The 14,714-nt window shown below is 58.1% G+C and overlaps 1 protein-coding gene across 3 annotated transcripts; it reads left to right on the forward strand.

The window, feature by feature from the left end:
* The first annotated feature begins 5,091 nt into the window (after positions 1-5,091).
* On the forward strand, positions 5,092-13,839 carry MATN1 (matrilin 1). Of its 3 annotated transcripts, none has more exons than XM_087858327.1 (8): positions 5,092-5,218; positions 6,835-7,181; positions 9,445-9,667; positions 10,246-10,371; positions 10,843-11,259; positions 11,840-11,992; positions 12,832-12,912; positions 13,568-13,839. In XM_087858327.1, exons 1-8 carry the CDS (start codon positions 5,092-5,094, stop codon positions 13,615-13,617), a joined length of 1,524 nt encoding a protein of 507 aa, XP_087714453.1. In that variant the 3' UTR covers positions 13,618-13,839. The 3 variants fall into 3 exon arrangements, with proteins under 3 accessions (XP_087714453.1, XP_045638499.2, XP_087714454.1); XM_045782543.2 differs by having other exon boundaries at positions 5,092-5,185; XM_087858328.1 differs by having other exon boundaries at positions 5,092-5,185; positions 12,832-12,910; positions 13,563-13,839.
* The last annotated feature ends 875 nt before the right edge of the window (positions 13,840-14,714 follow it).

Genomic DNA, 14,714 nt, shown 5'->3' on the forward strand with positions numbered 1-14,714 from the left:
TTTTTCTTTTGAAAAATCTTAACCAATCTCTACCGATAGTTTGCGGGTAACTAAAGGAAGTATAAAACAGAGAAAAACCCATAAATGCAGATAGGTGAGGATTCTGCTCAGAGCCTGCAAATCCCGGCTGGCCTCAAGGTCCAAACAAGCATCTTTCTTCCCTCCTCTGCCCCACCTGTCAGAGGCCTGTTCTCCCGCACCCCCAGGAGGGCCCCAAACACGTCCTCGTCATGGTCTCCCGCACCTGGGAAAGCTTTGCCGCAGCTTCGTTTAAAGTTCTTGCCAAAGCAGCTCCACTCCAGAATTGTCCAGCGGGGAGTGGGGAAGCTCTGTGTCCCAGCTCCTCTCGCTCGCTGGCTGAGGACGTGCCCTGGGGACATGCACCCCCCAGGCTGCCCGCCACCGTCAGTGTGCATGGGAACTGCCCGCTGCAGCTGGACCTGCACACGCAGGTGGGCTGAAGGGCCGTGGGACGGGCACCAACTGTCTCTATCATGGTCCCCAGCGCCAAACCCAAGCTTCCCCTCCAAACGCTCATTCCTTCTGCCAGCGTGCTTGACAGCGGGAGCCATCCCCCGCGGAAAGCTCCACAGCTGCCCCTGGGGGGATGGGCGGACCCTCTGGCTCCGAGAAGGCCCCCAACACGGGCGCACCTATTTCTGACAGGTGTCTCCAGGTGAGTCTGATGGCGGCCAGGCTGGATCTACTACTCTAGATGACCTCTGAGTTTCCTTCAGAGCCTGAGGTCAAGGTTTTATGTTTCCCCCACAGCGAAACGAGTCGCCCTTTATTGAGCAGGGACGGGGATAATGCGCTGGGTGCAAAGGACTGAGGCTCTACCTTGGAGGCCCCCACGGGCCCATGGGGCAGGAGCCGCTAACACCAGTCAGTAAAACGAAGTGGAGTCTTGCTGCAGTGAAGGAAAAAATAGGCTTTGCTCAGTGCCAGAGAAGAGCGGCGACAGAGCCGGGGAGGGGGAGAGGGGATGGGAGGGAGACTGGAATGGCCTGGAAGAGGTGGCAAGAAACAGATGGAGAAAAGGCTCAAATGCCCCGTTGAATGTGAATTTTCATCTAGAAGTGACATTGGGCCAACAAAAGTTTTTTTTTTTTTTTCTTTCCCCACTTGGGAAAGGTGACACTAAATACCCATGTCCTGCCCCTGGGCTTCTAGGCAGAGGCCGGCGAGGTGTGTTCCTTATCAGAGGGCGTGAAGAGAGATGCTTGCTGTCCTCATCTCGTTCATGTGGCCGGACACAGAGGACTTGGAAATGCTGGCATAGTCAGATGGAGGAGGCTTTGGGAAGAGCCTGTGCGGGGGGGGGGGGGGGGGCACGTGTCTGGCACTGGCCTGTGTCATGAGAGAGAAACACATCCTTGTGCTAAAGCCACTGCCCCCTGAGGGCCTATTTCTTACCGCAGCTTCGCCTGTTCTATTCTAACCGATACAAAGAGGGAGGACGGAAACAAGAAACTTGGATGTGGCGTTCACCCGTGTCATTCTCAACCATCCTGTGGCATGGGCGCTGAGGTCCCAACTTTACAGACACGAAGCAGAAGAGCAGAACGGTGAAGGGATTCAGCGGAAGTTGGCACAGGGGGCGGGTGAAGGAACAGGGACTCACACCCGCTGAGCCTGCGGCCGATGCTTTGCCCTTCACGGGATTCCTCAAAGTCCGGCATCCATGCCCCTGGCAGAACGTATTTGGTACACAGGAGACCTGCTTGGAATTTTGGGCGATGTGCGGAGGCAGAAGTAAAATTTAATTAGTTTCGAATTTATTTGAAAGCCTACTGGAGAACCTTCATACATTGTACAGCAACCCCGAGATTTCACGGCTGTTATTTTTAGGAGGGGGGAGGAGAAAGTTTTTCACCAAGTGAGTTGGTTGGTTTAGAGTTAATTAAAGAGGCAGGGTAAATAAATAAGAGTAAAGGTATGTGTGGATCCAGCCAACGGCGAGGTTGGTGGGTGAAGGAGGGAGGAGGAGCGCGAGATAACCAGGTTTGCTCTTCAGGAAAAGAGCGGAGTCCTGGGGCCCGGGAGGGGAGGCCTGCGCCCTTGCCACGGAACCGTGCCCGCCCGGGGCCCCTCGCTTGAGCGCCAAGGCTCTCTCTGATACAACACTGAAAGCTTTAAGTTTCTGGAAACCTGAGGTGTGTGCAAACAAGGAGAGGGAACAGCGGGAGCCCTTCACGGGGCTGCCCGTCTGACTTGGGAGCATTTTTTTTTTTTTCCTCTGGTTCATACCGGACACACTGTTCCCGATTTTCATTCCTCAGGGGAAAAAGGCTTCACGTTTTGAAAACACAAATATTTATTTTCTTTCCTCAATGTATGGGCTGAACTTCCTCCCCCTAAGCCCTTGCTCCCACTGTGGAATGTGAAAGCTGACCCTTCTGGGGGGAACCTAGCTCTGCCCCTGAAAACTTACCTGTGGCCCATTTCTGTGGCCCCGCTAATGAGTGGACGGGTGCCACAGCAAAGGCGCCTGTGTTCCTCCGAGGAGGCCACAGAACTGCCATTCAGACGCAGCGCTGAAAGAGCTGTTTCATGGGCCCAGCTGCTGGCTGGGCCAACAGAGCTGTGTCCCCCGAGCTCTGGCCGTGGCCCTGTGCAGCGGGGAGGGGACACGGGGCCAAAAGGCTGCCGATCACGTTCTCCTCGTGCAGCTCCTGCAGGCTGAGCTCGTGTGGATGCAGACCCCAGCCTGACCCTAGTCAGCTCCCAAGGAAATGGAAGCCATTTGTCACCTGTTGCTTCTTTTAATTCATTTCTTCGTTTGTTGACCAGATACCCTGTTCCAGTGTCGCGCCGGGATCCTGAGGGTCAGTGGCAGCTGAATTGGGCCAGATCCACCGCTCGGAGGGAGCTGACGGCCAGTGGGCGGGGGCAGCTAACACATTTGCGACCCAATTTTGGGATGCTAGAGTCATGTCCCACGGTGTCTTTGGAGAAAAGAATTACTTAAAAGTTGTAGAGGGAAAAGGGACTGGCAGCCTCGACTAGCGTTGGGAACTGGGGACGGCTACAAAGGATACAAATAAGTGAAATCTAAGTGGGAAACGTCGGAGGGAAATGCTGTTTGCTTTCTCGTTCTCTGAACCTGGGGCCAAGTGGGATGAGGCCTGAGTTCCAGGCTGGGCTCCGCTCCTAAACTGGCTGGGTGGCTTCAAGCAAGTCATGGACTTCTCTGGGCCTCAGTTGTCTCATCTAACAAATGGGCTGATGCCCTTGGAGCTGCTGACCTCCCAGGTTTGTTTGGAGAAAAAGGAGACACAGTAATAGAGCGTGGCTGCCATTATCGCTAAAGATTGAGAGACTATTGGTTGGGTCACTTTAAAAAAAAATGTCTGTACATTTCTTTTCGAGGCATGACTTATACAGGGTGAGGCACACAGGTCTTAAATGTTAGCTACCCTGTCCCCTGGAAAGATGATAATCCTTTGACCTGCATCTCCCCTTCTATCTTCTCATTGCTTCCTCACATGGTCTCAGTGAGGCAGGCAAGGCAAGAACTACCATTCCAGCTGCATGCTAACAAGCTGAGGCTCAGAGAGGTTAAGTTAGCAGCTCTAGGTCACACAGCTGTTCAGCCACAGATGGTTGGCCAAGCCCATGCTCTTTTCATGTTATCCCATCAATTACTGGACCTACATGCAGCAGCAGGGCCATTCTTGGTGACGTTCCTTTATTTACAAGCCTTTATTTTTGTCTTCCAACGCAGACTCTGGGCTGAGCCCAGATGCAGGGATGAATCAATCAGACTCTTACCAGCTCCTGGGTGAGACTTGCAGTGATGGAAGCATGGGAAGGGGGTCCTAATCCTGGAAGAGTAGGGGGGAGGTGGGCATGGAGAAGGCAGCTCCGCCAGACTCCACCCAAGCAAGCAGGGAGGTTGAGAGCACTGGCCTGGGGCCCTATTCTGGCAATGATTCTTCTTCTTCTTCCTCCTCCTCTTCTTCTAAAAAATATTTATTTATTTATTTTAGAGAGAGAGACAGCGTGTGCACATGTGTGCGGGGGCATGGGGGTGGTGGGGGTGGTAGGGGCAGAGGGAGAGAGAGCATCTCAAGCAGATCCCTCACTGAGCATGGAGCCATCTCGGGGCTCGATCCCACGACCCTGAGATCATGACCCGAGTTGAAACTCGGTGTCGGACACTTAACGGACTGAGCCACCAGGGCGCCTCTGGCTATACTTCTTAGCAGTGTGACTTCAGACAAGTTACTTCATCTCTCTGTCTTCTGTCCTTCTTCTGGAAAGTGGGGGTGATAATAGCAGCTGCGTCACGGGGTTGTCAAGGGAATTAAGTGAGACCGCTCATGTAATCCTGCTCCTCTCATCCACCCCAGGAGGTGGGCTCAGAGAGGTGAAGCAACTGGCCCACGGTCACACAGGTAGCATACGGCACACCCGGTAATCTGGCTTCGAGTCTGTGCTCCTAACCGTCCCTTCCGCTGCCCCACGCACGCACACACACAAGTTAGTTCCTGCGATGATCTTGAATGATCCCGTTAGGCAGAGAGTGAACCGGAGGGAAGGGCGCTCGGGGCGGGGGACCCTCCCTGCACAGAGGCCTGGAGGGCAGCTTGGAGATCCAGCAGGGAGAAAGTGGAGAGGCAGGGGACAGCCAAGGTGGAGCAGGGCCAGCCGGCTGGGTGAGGAAATTGATGCAGGTGAGAGAAGGGGGGGGGGGTGGTGAGGGTGCAGGGCAGGGCCGGGGCTTGAGGCCATGGGGCTGGGCTTTCCCTGGGCTGGGAGTGGCAGCTTTGGGTCAGGGCAGGCTCTAGCCCCTGGAGGAGCCACCCTCCACCCACCTGAGACTGCCTGAGTTCCAGCTGCCATTCTGGCTGCTTCTGCAGGCAAAGGAGCCCTTGTGGTCGGAGGGGCCTCTTGAGCCCCGGCCAGGCTGCTCCCTCCCTCTCTGGGCACACACACCTCCATTCAGCCCGGGCCACGCCCCCCAAGGGGGCTAGGGGCCCGCGTCAGTGGGGGCCGCCTGGCTGGGAGCTGGGCAGCGAGGTTGATAAGACTGGGACCCCACTGGCCCCCAGCACTGTGCCGGCTGCTGCCCGCGCTGCCAGAACCATGAGGCTCCTCTCTGGCGTCAGCCTCGTGCTGTGCGGCCTGCTGCTCCTGCTCCAGGCCCCGTGCACACTGGGCCTCACCCCCCAGGCCGGAGGTGAGGGGGTCCACGTGAGGTGGGGGACACTGGGTGAGTGGCACTGAGCACTGGGCACTGAGATGAGCAGAGGTTAAGTGGGATCCTGCATGGGCCGGGGACAGGGGGTGGGCAGGGAGGCAGGGGTGGCAGCAGGCTGGCACGGGAGCCGACAGCAATGGTGACATTCATAAGGGTCAGGGCAGGGGTGATCCTCAGTCTGTTCTATTGAGGGACAGGAGTGGGCCTTTCTCTGCAGCCTCAGAGCCTTCCCTGGAGCTCCTCAGCTCCCAGGCCACTCTCGGGGACCACGCATGCTGCAAGGACCAGTCTTGGGGGTCGCTGAGGCCAGAAGCTGGAGTGGCACCAAGCCCAGGGCCGAGCCCACACTCCTCTGAGTGCAGCTCTGGGGTGGCTAGGACTCCATCCCCCTTTCCCCAGCCCTTCCAGCATATCTGGGTGGGGGCTCCTCCCTCCCGTACCACTCCCAGAGCTTCAGCCTTGGGCTGAATCCTAGAATGCCCAGCTTATCCTGTACAGATGGGAAAACTGAGGCTGGAGAAGGGAGTTCTCCCGTTCCCCTGGCTCCCGATTCACTGCTCCATGGTGTGGCTAATTCTCTCACCCTTTCTGCCCCTCACTTTACCCATTGGTAGCCTTAACTAGCAGGGACCAGGGTGCGGCTGCAAGGTCATTTCTGAGGTCTCCTGAGGAACTCTGATACCTAGGGCACTGTGGCTGGGGGGCTGGGACAGCCCAGGACCCCTTCCCTTTCCTGAGCCTTCCTGTATCCTCACTTGGGAGCGGCTCTGCTCAGTCCTGGGATGCAGAGGGAAGGGCCTTTGTACTGAGCCCCACCAGGCTGCAGGGCCAGGCCAGCGACAGTACCAAGCAGGGAGCCTTACTGTCCCCACTGGACAGATGAGAAACTGAGGTTCCCAAAGGTGCAGTGAGCTGCCCAGGGCCACAGGGGGGCTGAGCTGGGATTTGAACCCCACTCTGCTTCATTCCAGCTCCATGCACTTCCCAGCATATGGTGCTGCCTGCAGGGTGTCTGGAAAGACACGCCTCCGTGGGGATGAGGGTCCAGCTGCCATGGTGGCCACGAGGAATCCCTGCCCCTCTCCCCTGCCCATGGACACCAGCCAGCAGGCTCCTCGAGGCTCAGGGAAACTAGGTTTACTTCGGTGACTGGCTTTGATGCTGAGATGAAAGAGGCCAAGCCGATGGGCCCTGCGCTGGCCCCTGGGGCTGGGCCCTCCGCCCCCTTAGGAGAAATGCAGCCCTTCCTATGGCAGCCATTCTGGGCCAAAGCCTGAGAAGAAGCCGGCTGTGTGCCCAGCCGTGTCCTGGCACCCTGCGTGCACTCCTGCTCGGCCCCAAAGGATCCTGTAAAGAGGGGATTGTCAGCTCCTTGTACGGATGAGGAAACTGAGCTCAGAGATGTGCAGTGAGTTGCTGGAGGCTGAGATTTGAGCCTCTGTCTTTCCCACGGGGCTGAGCTACGGAGTCTTTGGCAAGTGGCTTGCCCGTGTGGCACATGCTGACAGAAGGATCTAGCTGGCCTGGCTCAGCTTGAGTCTACACTGCCAGAGGCCTCCAGTCTCGGTCTAAGTAGCTCCTGACCTTTGCCCCCTGCTCTTGGCCCTCTCCCCCCCGTCCCCTCGCAGGGCACCTGTGCCGGACCCGGCCCACGGACCTGGTGTTTGTGGTGGACAGCTCGCGCAGCGTGCGGCCTGTGGAGTTCGAGAAGGTGAAGGTGTTCTTGTCCCAGGTCATCGAGTCGCTGGATGTGGGGCCCAATGCCACCCGGGTGGGTGTGGTCAACTACGCCAGCGCTGTGAAGCAGGAGTTCCCGCTGCGGGCCCACGGCTCCAAGGCCTCGCTGCTCCGGGCCGTGCGTCGCATCCAGCCGCTGTCCACGGGGACCATGACCGGCCTGGCCATCCAGTTCGCTATCACCAAAGCCTTCAGCGACACCGAGGGGGGTCGCGCCAGGTCCCCCGACATCAGCAAGGTACGTGTCCCGCCCCTCCCCGCCGGCGTCCTGCTGTGGACAGCCGGCAGGATTCTCCAAACCGGCTCACGCTTGTGTCTTAGACCCAACCGGGCCAAGTGGCAGAGCTGGGATTTGAACCCAGCTTTATCCACCCTCTGACCGCAGGACCTCCATCTGGCGAGTGCTGGATTATTTCAGTTTAGTTGACCTTGGCTCCCTGAGGCCGAGGGAGGCAGTCCAGACGCTCACACGTTGGCGCCCGTCGGACGGGAGCCCCCATTCCCCGGACTAGTAGCTGTGTCACCTGAGCAGCGCGTGCGGCTCCTCGTCTCGGTCCCTTTACCTATGAAACCACAGTAACGCAGCTCCTTCTCGAGGGGCTGTCGGGAGGACTCTGTGAGTCCATAGCGTAGCGTGCCTGGAACAGCGCCTGGAACCACCAAGCCCCATGGAAGGGTTAGTTCAGTTTTTATTTCATAAGCCTCCGAGGGCGAGGGCTCAGAAAAATGAGGTGATGCGTCACAAGCCGACGTCCGTACGGGCTCCAGGCCGGGTGCCGAGGACGTCATAGGCCTGGTCTCCACAGTGGAATTTCCTGGGACTCAGCCCAGGGCCTGTGGGGCTGGTCAGGTGCTCTCTCCCGCAGCGGCCGCCCATAGACGCCCACACCTCCCTTCACAGCCCTCGACGGCCCCAAAGAATCATCCTTTACCTACTCAGGCCCTCGGCCCCGGGGACGTACTTTCTTACCCCCATGCAGAACACGCCTGACACATGAGGGCCGAATGAGTGCAATCCTACTGGGAGGTGGTGTCCTCATTTTACAGATGAGGAAACTGAGGCACGGGAGGCTTAAGTGTCTTGCCCAGTTAGTAAGTGGTAGGAACGTCTACAGATAAGAACACATAATCCCGGCTATTACAGCCCTCAAAGAAATGGCCTGTTAGGCAGCCTGTTGGTCGTCCTTCGTGGGGTCCATTTACAAGTTCTGACGTGAGGCTGACGGTCATGGTCATTGAGAGGCTGTGGTGACCTGGAGTGACCCTAATGGAGAGAGGTGGTGAAGGGGACGGTGGTGATGTCTGTAGCTGTCACACCCCCAGTCAATTGTGTCAGTCCACATCAAGCCAGCGGCCTGGGGTGGGCATGTGAGGACAGAGAGTGCCTATTCCCCCAGACCTGGGGCGTCCAGCCTGGAATCCACCTGTGGGAGGCCCTGACAAGGTGGGTTCGAAGTCCCCAGGCTGGACTGAAGGGGGACACTTGGGGCTCCAGGAGACAGTGGGTCTTGGGGGACTGCGGTGGCTTGTGGCCGTGGACAGTCACAGGCGAGCCTCGGCCTCTGGTGGGGAAGGGATGGTGCAAGATCACTCCCCAGTGGGTCCCCGACAGTGATATGAAAAATAATTTTCCCCCTTCCTGGCCTCAGACCATGAATCATCTCCCCAGATGACTCAGGAGGGTGAGCCACATTTCCAGCGCAGGCCTGTCTCAACCACTCTACTACAGGTCACCAAGACAGGGGTTTGGGGCCCCTGGGGCTGAGGGTGGGGACCCAGGAATCAGAAGCAGAGAGCCTGCCTTCAGGGCAGACTCAGGTCGGGGTGGTGAGGGCTAGGCCCAGCACCAGGGTCCCCTCTGTCTCCCTTCGCAGGGCACAAACAGGGGAGCCTTGTGGGAGGGGAGCAGACAGTGTTCTTTCGTACAGAAAGGGCATGTAGCATCCTGGGGAACGGAGGGAGAAGGGGGAGCCATCTAACGGGAGCCGTCTACGTGGGAAGGGCCCCCCTCCCAGGGCCTGGAGGGGAAGGATGGCCGGACTGGAGGCAGAGCCGCCGTTCATTAGCCTCGCCTGCCCTCTGCTGGCCAAAGCGCAGAACTGCATGGTGTCGGGCACACTTGTTCGGTCCTGTCCTCAGAGGCCCCTGTCTGAGGAGGGAGACATGGTCCTGCCCTCGGATCATCACAGAGCTGCCTGCCCGAGGGCGGAGACACCCACAGGCCCTAGTCAGATGGGAGAACACCTCAGCCATGTCTTTCAGTCAGAGGAAACCTGTCTCCTCTTGTGCTAGTCAGGTTCTCCTCCCTGGGGCAAAACCCCGGTGGGGAATCAGACCCACCTGCTGTGGATTAGCTGTGTGGTCTGGGCAAGGCACTCTGCTCTGGGCCTCAGGGTCCTCTTCTGCCAGTGGCCCCGGAGGCTTATTGGAGGGCTGAGCGGCCCAGCCCAGCGCGGGAGGGAGGCCTGGGCTGGTCCTCACACGCGCCCCGCGTGTCTTAGGTGGTCATCGTGGTGACGGACGGGAGGCCCCAGGACAGCGTGCGGGACGTGTCTGCACGGGCCCGGGCCAATGGCATCGAGCTGTTCGCCATCGGCGTGGGCCGCGTGGACAAGGCCACGCTGCGGCAGATCGCCAGCGAGCCGCAGGACGAGCACGTCGACTACGTGGAGAGCTACAGCGTCATCGAGAAGCTGTCCAAGAAGTTCCAGGAGGCCTTCTGCGGTGCGCCGGGAAGGGCGGGGATGGACAAGGCTGGGACACTTCGGGGGAGTGTGGGGGGTGCTGGTGTCGGGGATGGGGCCCGCAGCGCGGGGTGGGAGGCAGGGCGCATGGCTGAAGGGGGCGTGGCTGAGAGCATGGGGCGGGACTGAGTCCGCGTCGGGGGTGGGGCAGGGGCGGGGCCGGACGGGGATGGACAGGGCCGGGGCTGAGCTCGGGGTGGGGCCAGGGCAGGTGGCAGGGAGGGGATGGGGGCGTGGCTAGAGAGCCGATTAGAGCTGGGGCTGGACAGGGCGGGACTGAGTCTGCATCGGGGGCGGACCAGGGCGGGGCCGGGCGGGGAGGGACAAGGCCGGGGCAGGGCCGAGTCAGCGACAGGGCGGGGCTGAATAGGACGGGAGGCGGAGCTGAGAGCGTCAGCGTGGGGCGGGCAAGTGATTCCGGCCCTGGGCTGAGGGTCTGGGACTTGGACCTCACCCAGTTGGCGGCCTCAGTTTCCCTGAGTGTGTGAAGGGCCACCCTGGCTGAGATGTCCGAGGCCCTGTGACCGTGCGATTCTGAGTCTCCTCTTGTCCCCACAGTGGTGTCAGACTTGTGTGCCACAGGAGACCACGACTGTGAGCAGGTGTGCCTCAGCTCCCCGGGCTCTTACACCTGCGCCTGTCGGGAGGGCTTCACCTTGAACAGTGATGGCAAGACCTGCAATGGTCAGTGGGCTGGACCCAGGCAAGCCCTGGGGAGGGTGGGGAGGGGAGGGATTGGGGCTTGGCCACTCTCTAGGAAGCCCATTCGAGCCTCTCTGCACGTTGCTTCTGGACCAATCTGCAAAGGTGACAGGTGCCTCCTAGCACTTGGTGTCTGCAGAGTTATCTTCCGACTTCTGTTTCTCTTTTCGTCACAGAGGATGATGGTTTCAGTATGATGGAAGGAGTTACATAATCTTGAGTTCAACTCTTGGTCCCCCTCCTTCTGAGCTGTGATTTAATGGCTTTGGGAGCTTCAGTTTCCAACGCTATAAAATGAGGCCAGGAATCTTGGCTTTCTAGAGGGAGTTTTGAGGGCAAAATGGGCTGAGATAATCCTCAGTATAGAGCCTGGGGTGTGATGGGTTCCTGACTAGTGGTCAGGATGACGACTGATCCCTCAGCTTCATGTCCTCGCCTTCCTACCCTTCCCAGTCTGCAGTGGCGGTGGTGGCAGTTCAGCCACTGACTTGGTCTTCCTCATTGATGGATCCAAAAGTGTGCGGCCGGAGAACTTTGAGCTGGTGAAGAAGTTCATCAATCAGATTGTGGACACGCTGGACGTGTCAGACAAACTGGCCCAAGTGGGGCTAGTGCAGTACTCGAGCTCCGTGCGCCAGGAGTTCCCGCTGGGCCGCTTCCACACGAAGAAGGACATTAAGGCAGCTGTGCGCAACATGTCTTATATGGAGAAGGGCACCATGACCGGGGCTGCGCTCAAGTACCTCGTTGACAATTCCTTCACTGTGTCCAGCGGGGCGAGACCTGGGGCCCAAAAGGTGGGCATTGTCTTCACTGATGGCAGGAGCCAAGACTACATTAACGATGCCGCCAAGAAAGCCAAGGACCTTGGTAGGTGATGCCTGGACCCTGAACACCACTGATGGCCGGGAGTACCTAGGGAACAGCTCGACTATAGTTTATCTGTTACTAGTGCCCTAAACCCAGGTTCGGTGTGAATGAGGAGGGATGGGTTTGTCCAACTCTTTCTTATCAGTGATGAGAAAACAGAGTCCCCAGAAAAGTGAGCAGCTTGTTTTAATGGTCCTTTTGTAGGTGGGGCTTGGACATTTTACAGTTGAATGTTTCCAAGAACACACCAACTGTTGGAAGGCAGCCCCACTTTGGGATAAGCCGGAGTCTCCATTTTATCACCTATTTAATGAGGATGATAATCGCCACCAGATGGATGGTTGTGGGAGTATATGAGATTACAAAGCTCCTGGTCCAGGGAACAGAAGAGGTCTGACATATGGTGGAACCTCAGTGAAGTTTGGTTTCCTCAATGTCATTGTCCTAGGCACTGTGCCTGTAATTCCAGAAGCTACCACCAGGAGGTGTCTGGAGGCGATCGCCTGGGCATTCCCCAGGAGGCTCAGCGGTGGCTGCCTGTCTCCATGGCCACTGGCACTCATCTTGTTCCTCTTGGCAGGCTTTAAGATGTTTGCTGTGGGTGTGGGCAATGCCGTGGAGGACGAGCTGAGGGAAATCGCCTCAGAGCCCGTGGCAGAGCATTACTTCTACACGGCTGATTTCAAGACCATCAACCAGATTGGCAAGAGGTTGCAGAAGAAGATCTGCGTGGGTTAGTGAGGCCAGAGATGGCATTGATGGGAGGGGCAGGTGGGGCTCTGGGGGGAGACTGCGGAGCCATCCTGGAACTGGAGGTGGGTGGGGAGAAGCAGGAGCTGGGGTGGCAGCAAGAGTTGGCAGAAGCGGGAGAAGGGCTGGTCAGTCTCACTTTTGCAACCAGCAAACATGTGCTGAAATGCTTATTCCAATGCACTGTTGTTAGTAATCTCCAAATACCAAATCATTCCATCCTAATTGGTAGAAATACTATTATTCCCATTTTACAGGGAGGAAAACCAAGCCCAGAGGGGTGGAACAATCGTTAATAACCGGAGGAGGCAGGATTTGAACCCTGCTCCCTCCCCTGATCCTCCCAGGGGTAGAGAGTATGGATTCCAGAGCCAGACATGCCTAGGTTTGCCGGTTTGCTCTCACACTCACTAGCTGTGGGCCATGATCCAGTTGTTTCACTTCTCGGGTTCTCTATTTGTAAAATGGGATGATTAATGACCTCCAACCCAAAGTGTTGGATGTAGGCGCCAAGATGACCTCAAGGCCCCTGGCAGCCGTGCCCTGCACGTAGGAGGTGACCGGCACGGCGATGCTGGTATTGGAGGTTTATCAGGGCTCTGCGGGGTTGGGAAGACATTCGGGGTCTCCGCCTCCGTCACTCCTGAGAGTTCTGCCTCAGAACCCTACAGGTGTCTCTGTCTTCTCAGATCTCCCAGGCCCCCCACACTCCCCCAAGACTCCCTCCCTAGTCCTGGCCCTGGGCTGGGACCGTTCCTCACCCCCCTGTCATGCCACCACTCACCTTCCCCTTTCACTTTCCCTACTTCCTGCCCACTCCAGAGGAAGACCCGTGTGCCTGCGAGTCCATTGTGCAATTCCAGACCAAAGTGGAGGGGATGCTGCAGGCCCTGACCAGGAAACATATCCTTTCCCAGAGGCCACCTAGGGCCAGGGGGCGGGGCAGGGTTCTGCGGGGGCGGGGAGAGGGAGCCACGCCCCCTGCGTGTGAGGACCCCAGGTGGGGACTCTTCCTCCTGCTGGAGACAGGCTGGACTCTCGCCAGATGGGCTGGTACCGGCTTTGGTACTGGTCCTGTCAAAAGCAGAGGCTCCTAGAGGGTAAACAGAGAAACTGAGGCAGAAGCCAAGCCCTAGAGCCTGGACACACATCCAGAGTCCTAGCCGTGCTCAGGAACACATGGTGCCTGTGGCCTCCGCATTTCTCTCAGGCTCTCGGTGAGACTAATACCAGTCTTCGCTCTGATGAGGCTGGGCCCGGAGCAGCTCCCCTGGCTCAGTCAGGACGAGGTGGGGGCCCAGGTGGGGGACCCAGCAGGCCTGAAGAGGCCACTGGGCAGGGCTGGGCCTCTGGGGCGCACTGTAATAGCGGGTTTTGGGGAAGGCACCATTCTGAGGGCAATGACATCGGAGAGAACTCATGGTATAGATGGGGTGAGAGAACTCCCTGGAAGAGGGAGTCTCGGGGGGACTCAGGAAGTGGGGTCCCGAGTGCAGATACCACAGCCATCGCTGCCCTGCTCTGGTCCTCCTGAGCCTGTCCTTAACCCTGAGTCCACTGGAAGCTGTGAGTAAGCGGCTGGCGGTCCTGGAGAACAGAGTCGTCTGAGGCTGCCTGTCCCCGCCACGGCCTCTCTGTCTCTCCACCCCAAGCGCAGCCCGCCGAGCCCTGCGTGTGTCCCCTAGAGCCCCGAGTGTAGTCTAGCTTTGCCATTTCAGTGAGGGGGTTTGGGACGGGTGCGCCCTGAGGGCACCAGGCCTCCCCCTCTTCCTCCATCCTGCCAGCCCTGCTGGGTGCGGGTGTGAGTGTGCTAGGCGCGTGGCAGCGTTTGGGAGCATGTGTGTGCGTGTGTGCGTGCACACGTGTATGTGTGTGTCAGGAGCGTGGCAGCGTCTGGGAGCGTGTGTGTGTGTGCGCGTGCGTGTGCATGGGTATGTGTATGTGTGTCAGGAGCGTGGCAGCGTCTGGGAGCGTGTGTGTGTGTGTGCGTGCAAGTGCATGGGTATGTGTATGTGTGTTTGGAGTGTGGCAGCATCTGGGAGCAGTGTGTGTGTGTGTGTGCGTGTGTGCGTGTGCATGGGTATGTGTATGTGTGTCAGGAGCGTGACAGCATCTGGGAGCAGTGTGTGTGTGCGTGCGCATGTGTGTGTGCCTGAGGGCGGGCCTGTATCTGGAGCAGGGATGCGTGTGTGTGAGTGAGAACACAGGGGTGAGTGTGAGAGGGACTGTGTTTGCATTTTTTCAATCGAAAGCTTAATATATTCCTATTTTTTTTTTAGTTAACCCTTCCTTGACTGCGAGTGCTGTGAATCTCTTTCCTGATTTTTCATTTCCCTTTTGAAAAACAATTAAATATGATTTAACTTAAGCCCTAAATAGGGCCAGAAGCAGCATGGTCATTCGGGGAGCCGGACGAAGGACTGGTGAGGGCAGCGGGTGAAGGGGGCCCCAGGAGGATGGCAACAGTGGTGGGAGCAGTGGTCAAGGCTGCAACTCCAAAGCCAGCGTGGGGTCGTCCTGCCCTTACAGGCTCTCACTTCCTTTTCCCACAGCCCTGCTCACAGCGAACTTGAGTCGCCCCCATTATACACGCGGGGAAGCTGTGTCCGGGTGTTCAGCTGACCTGCTCAGCAGAGTGTCAGGAGATAGGACTTGAATCTAGGACTGCAAGACATCAAAGAAAAAGAAGAGCCATGACACCAGTA

The sequence above is a fragment of the Ursus americanus genome, chromosome 33 (assembly GCF_024610735.1).
Source record: "Ursus americanus isolate L20-20 chromosome 33, mUrsAme1.1.p, whole genome shotgun sequence".
NCBI classification, from domain to species: Eukaryota; Metazoa; Chordata; class Mammalia; order Carnivora; family Ursidae; genus Ursus; species Ursus americanus.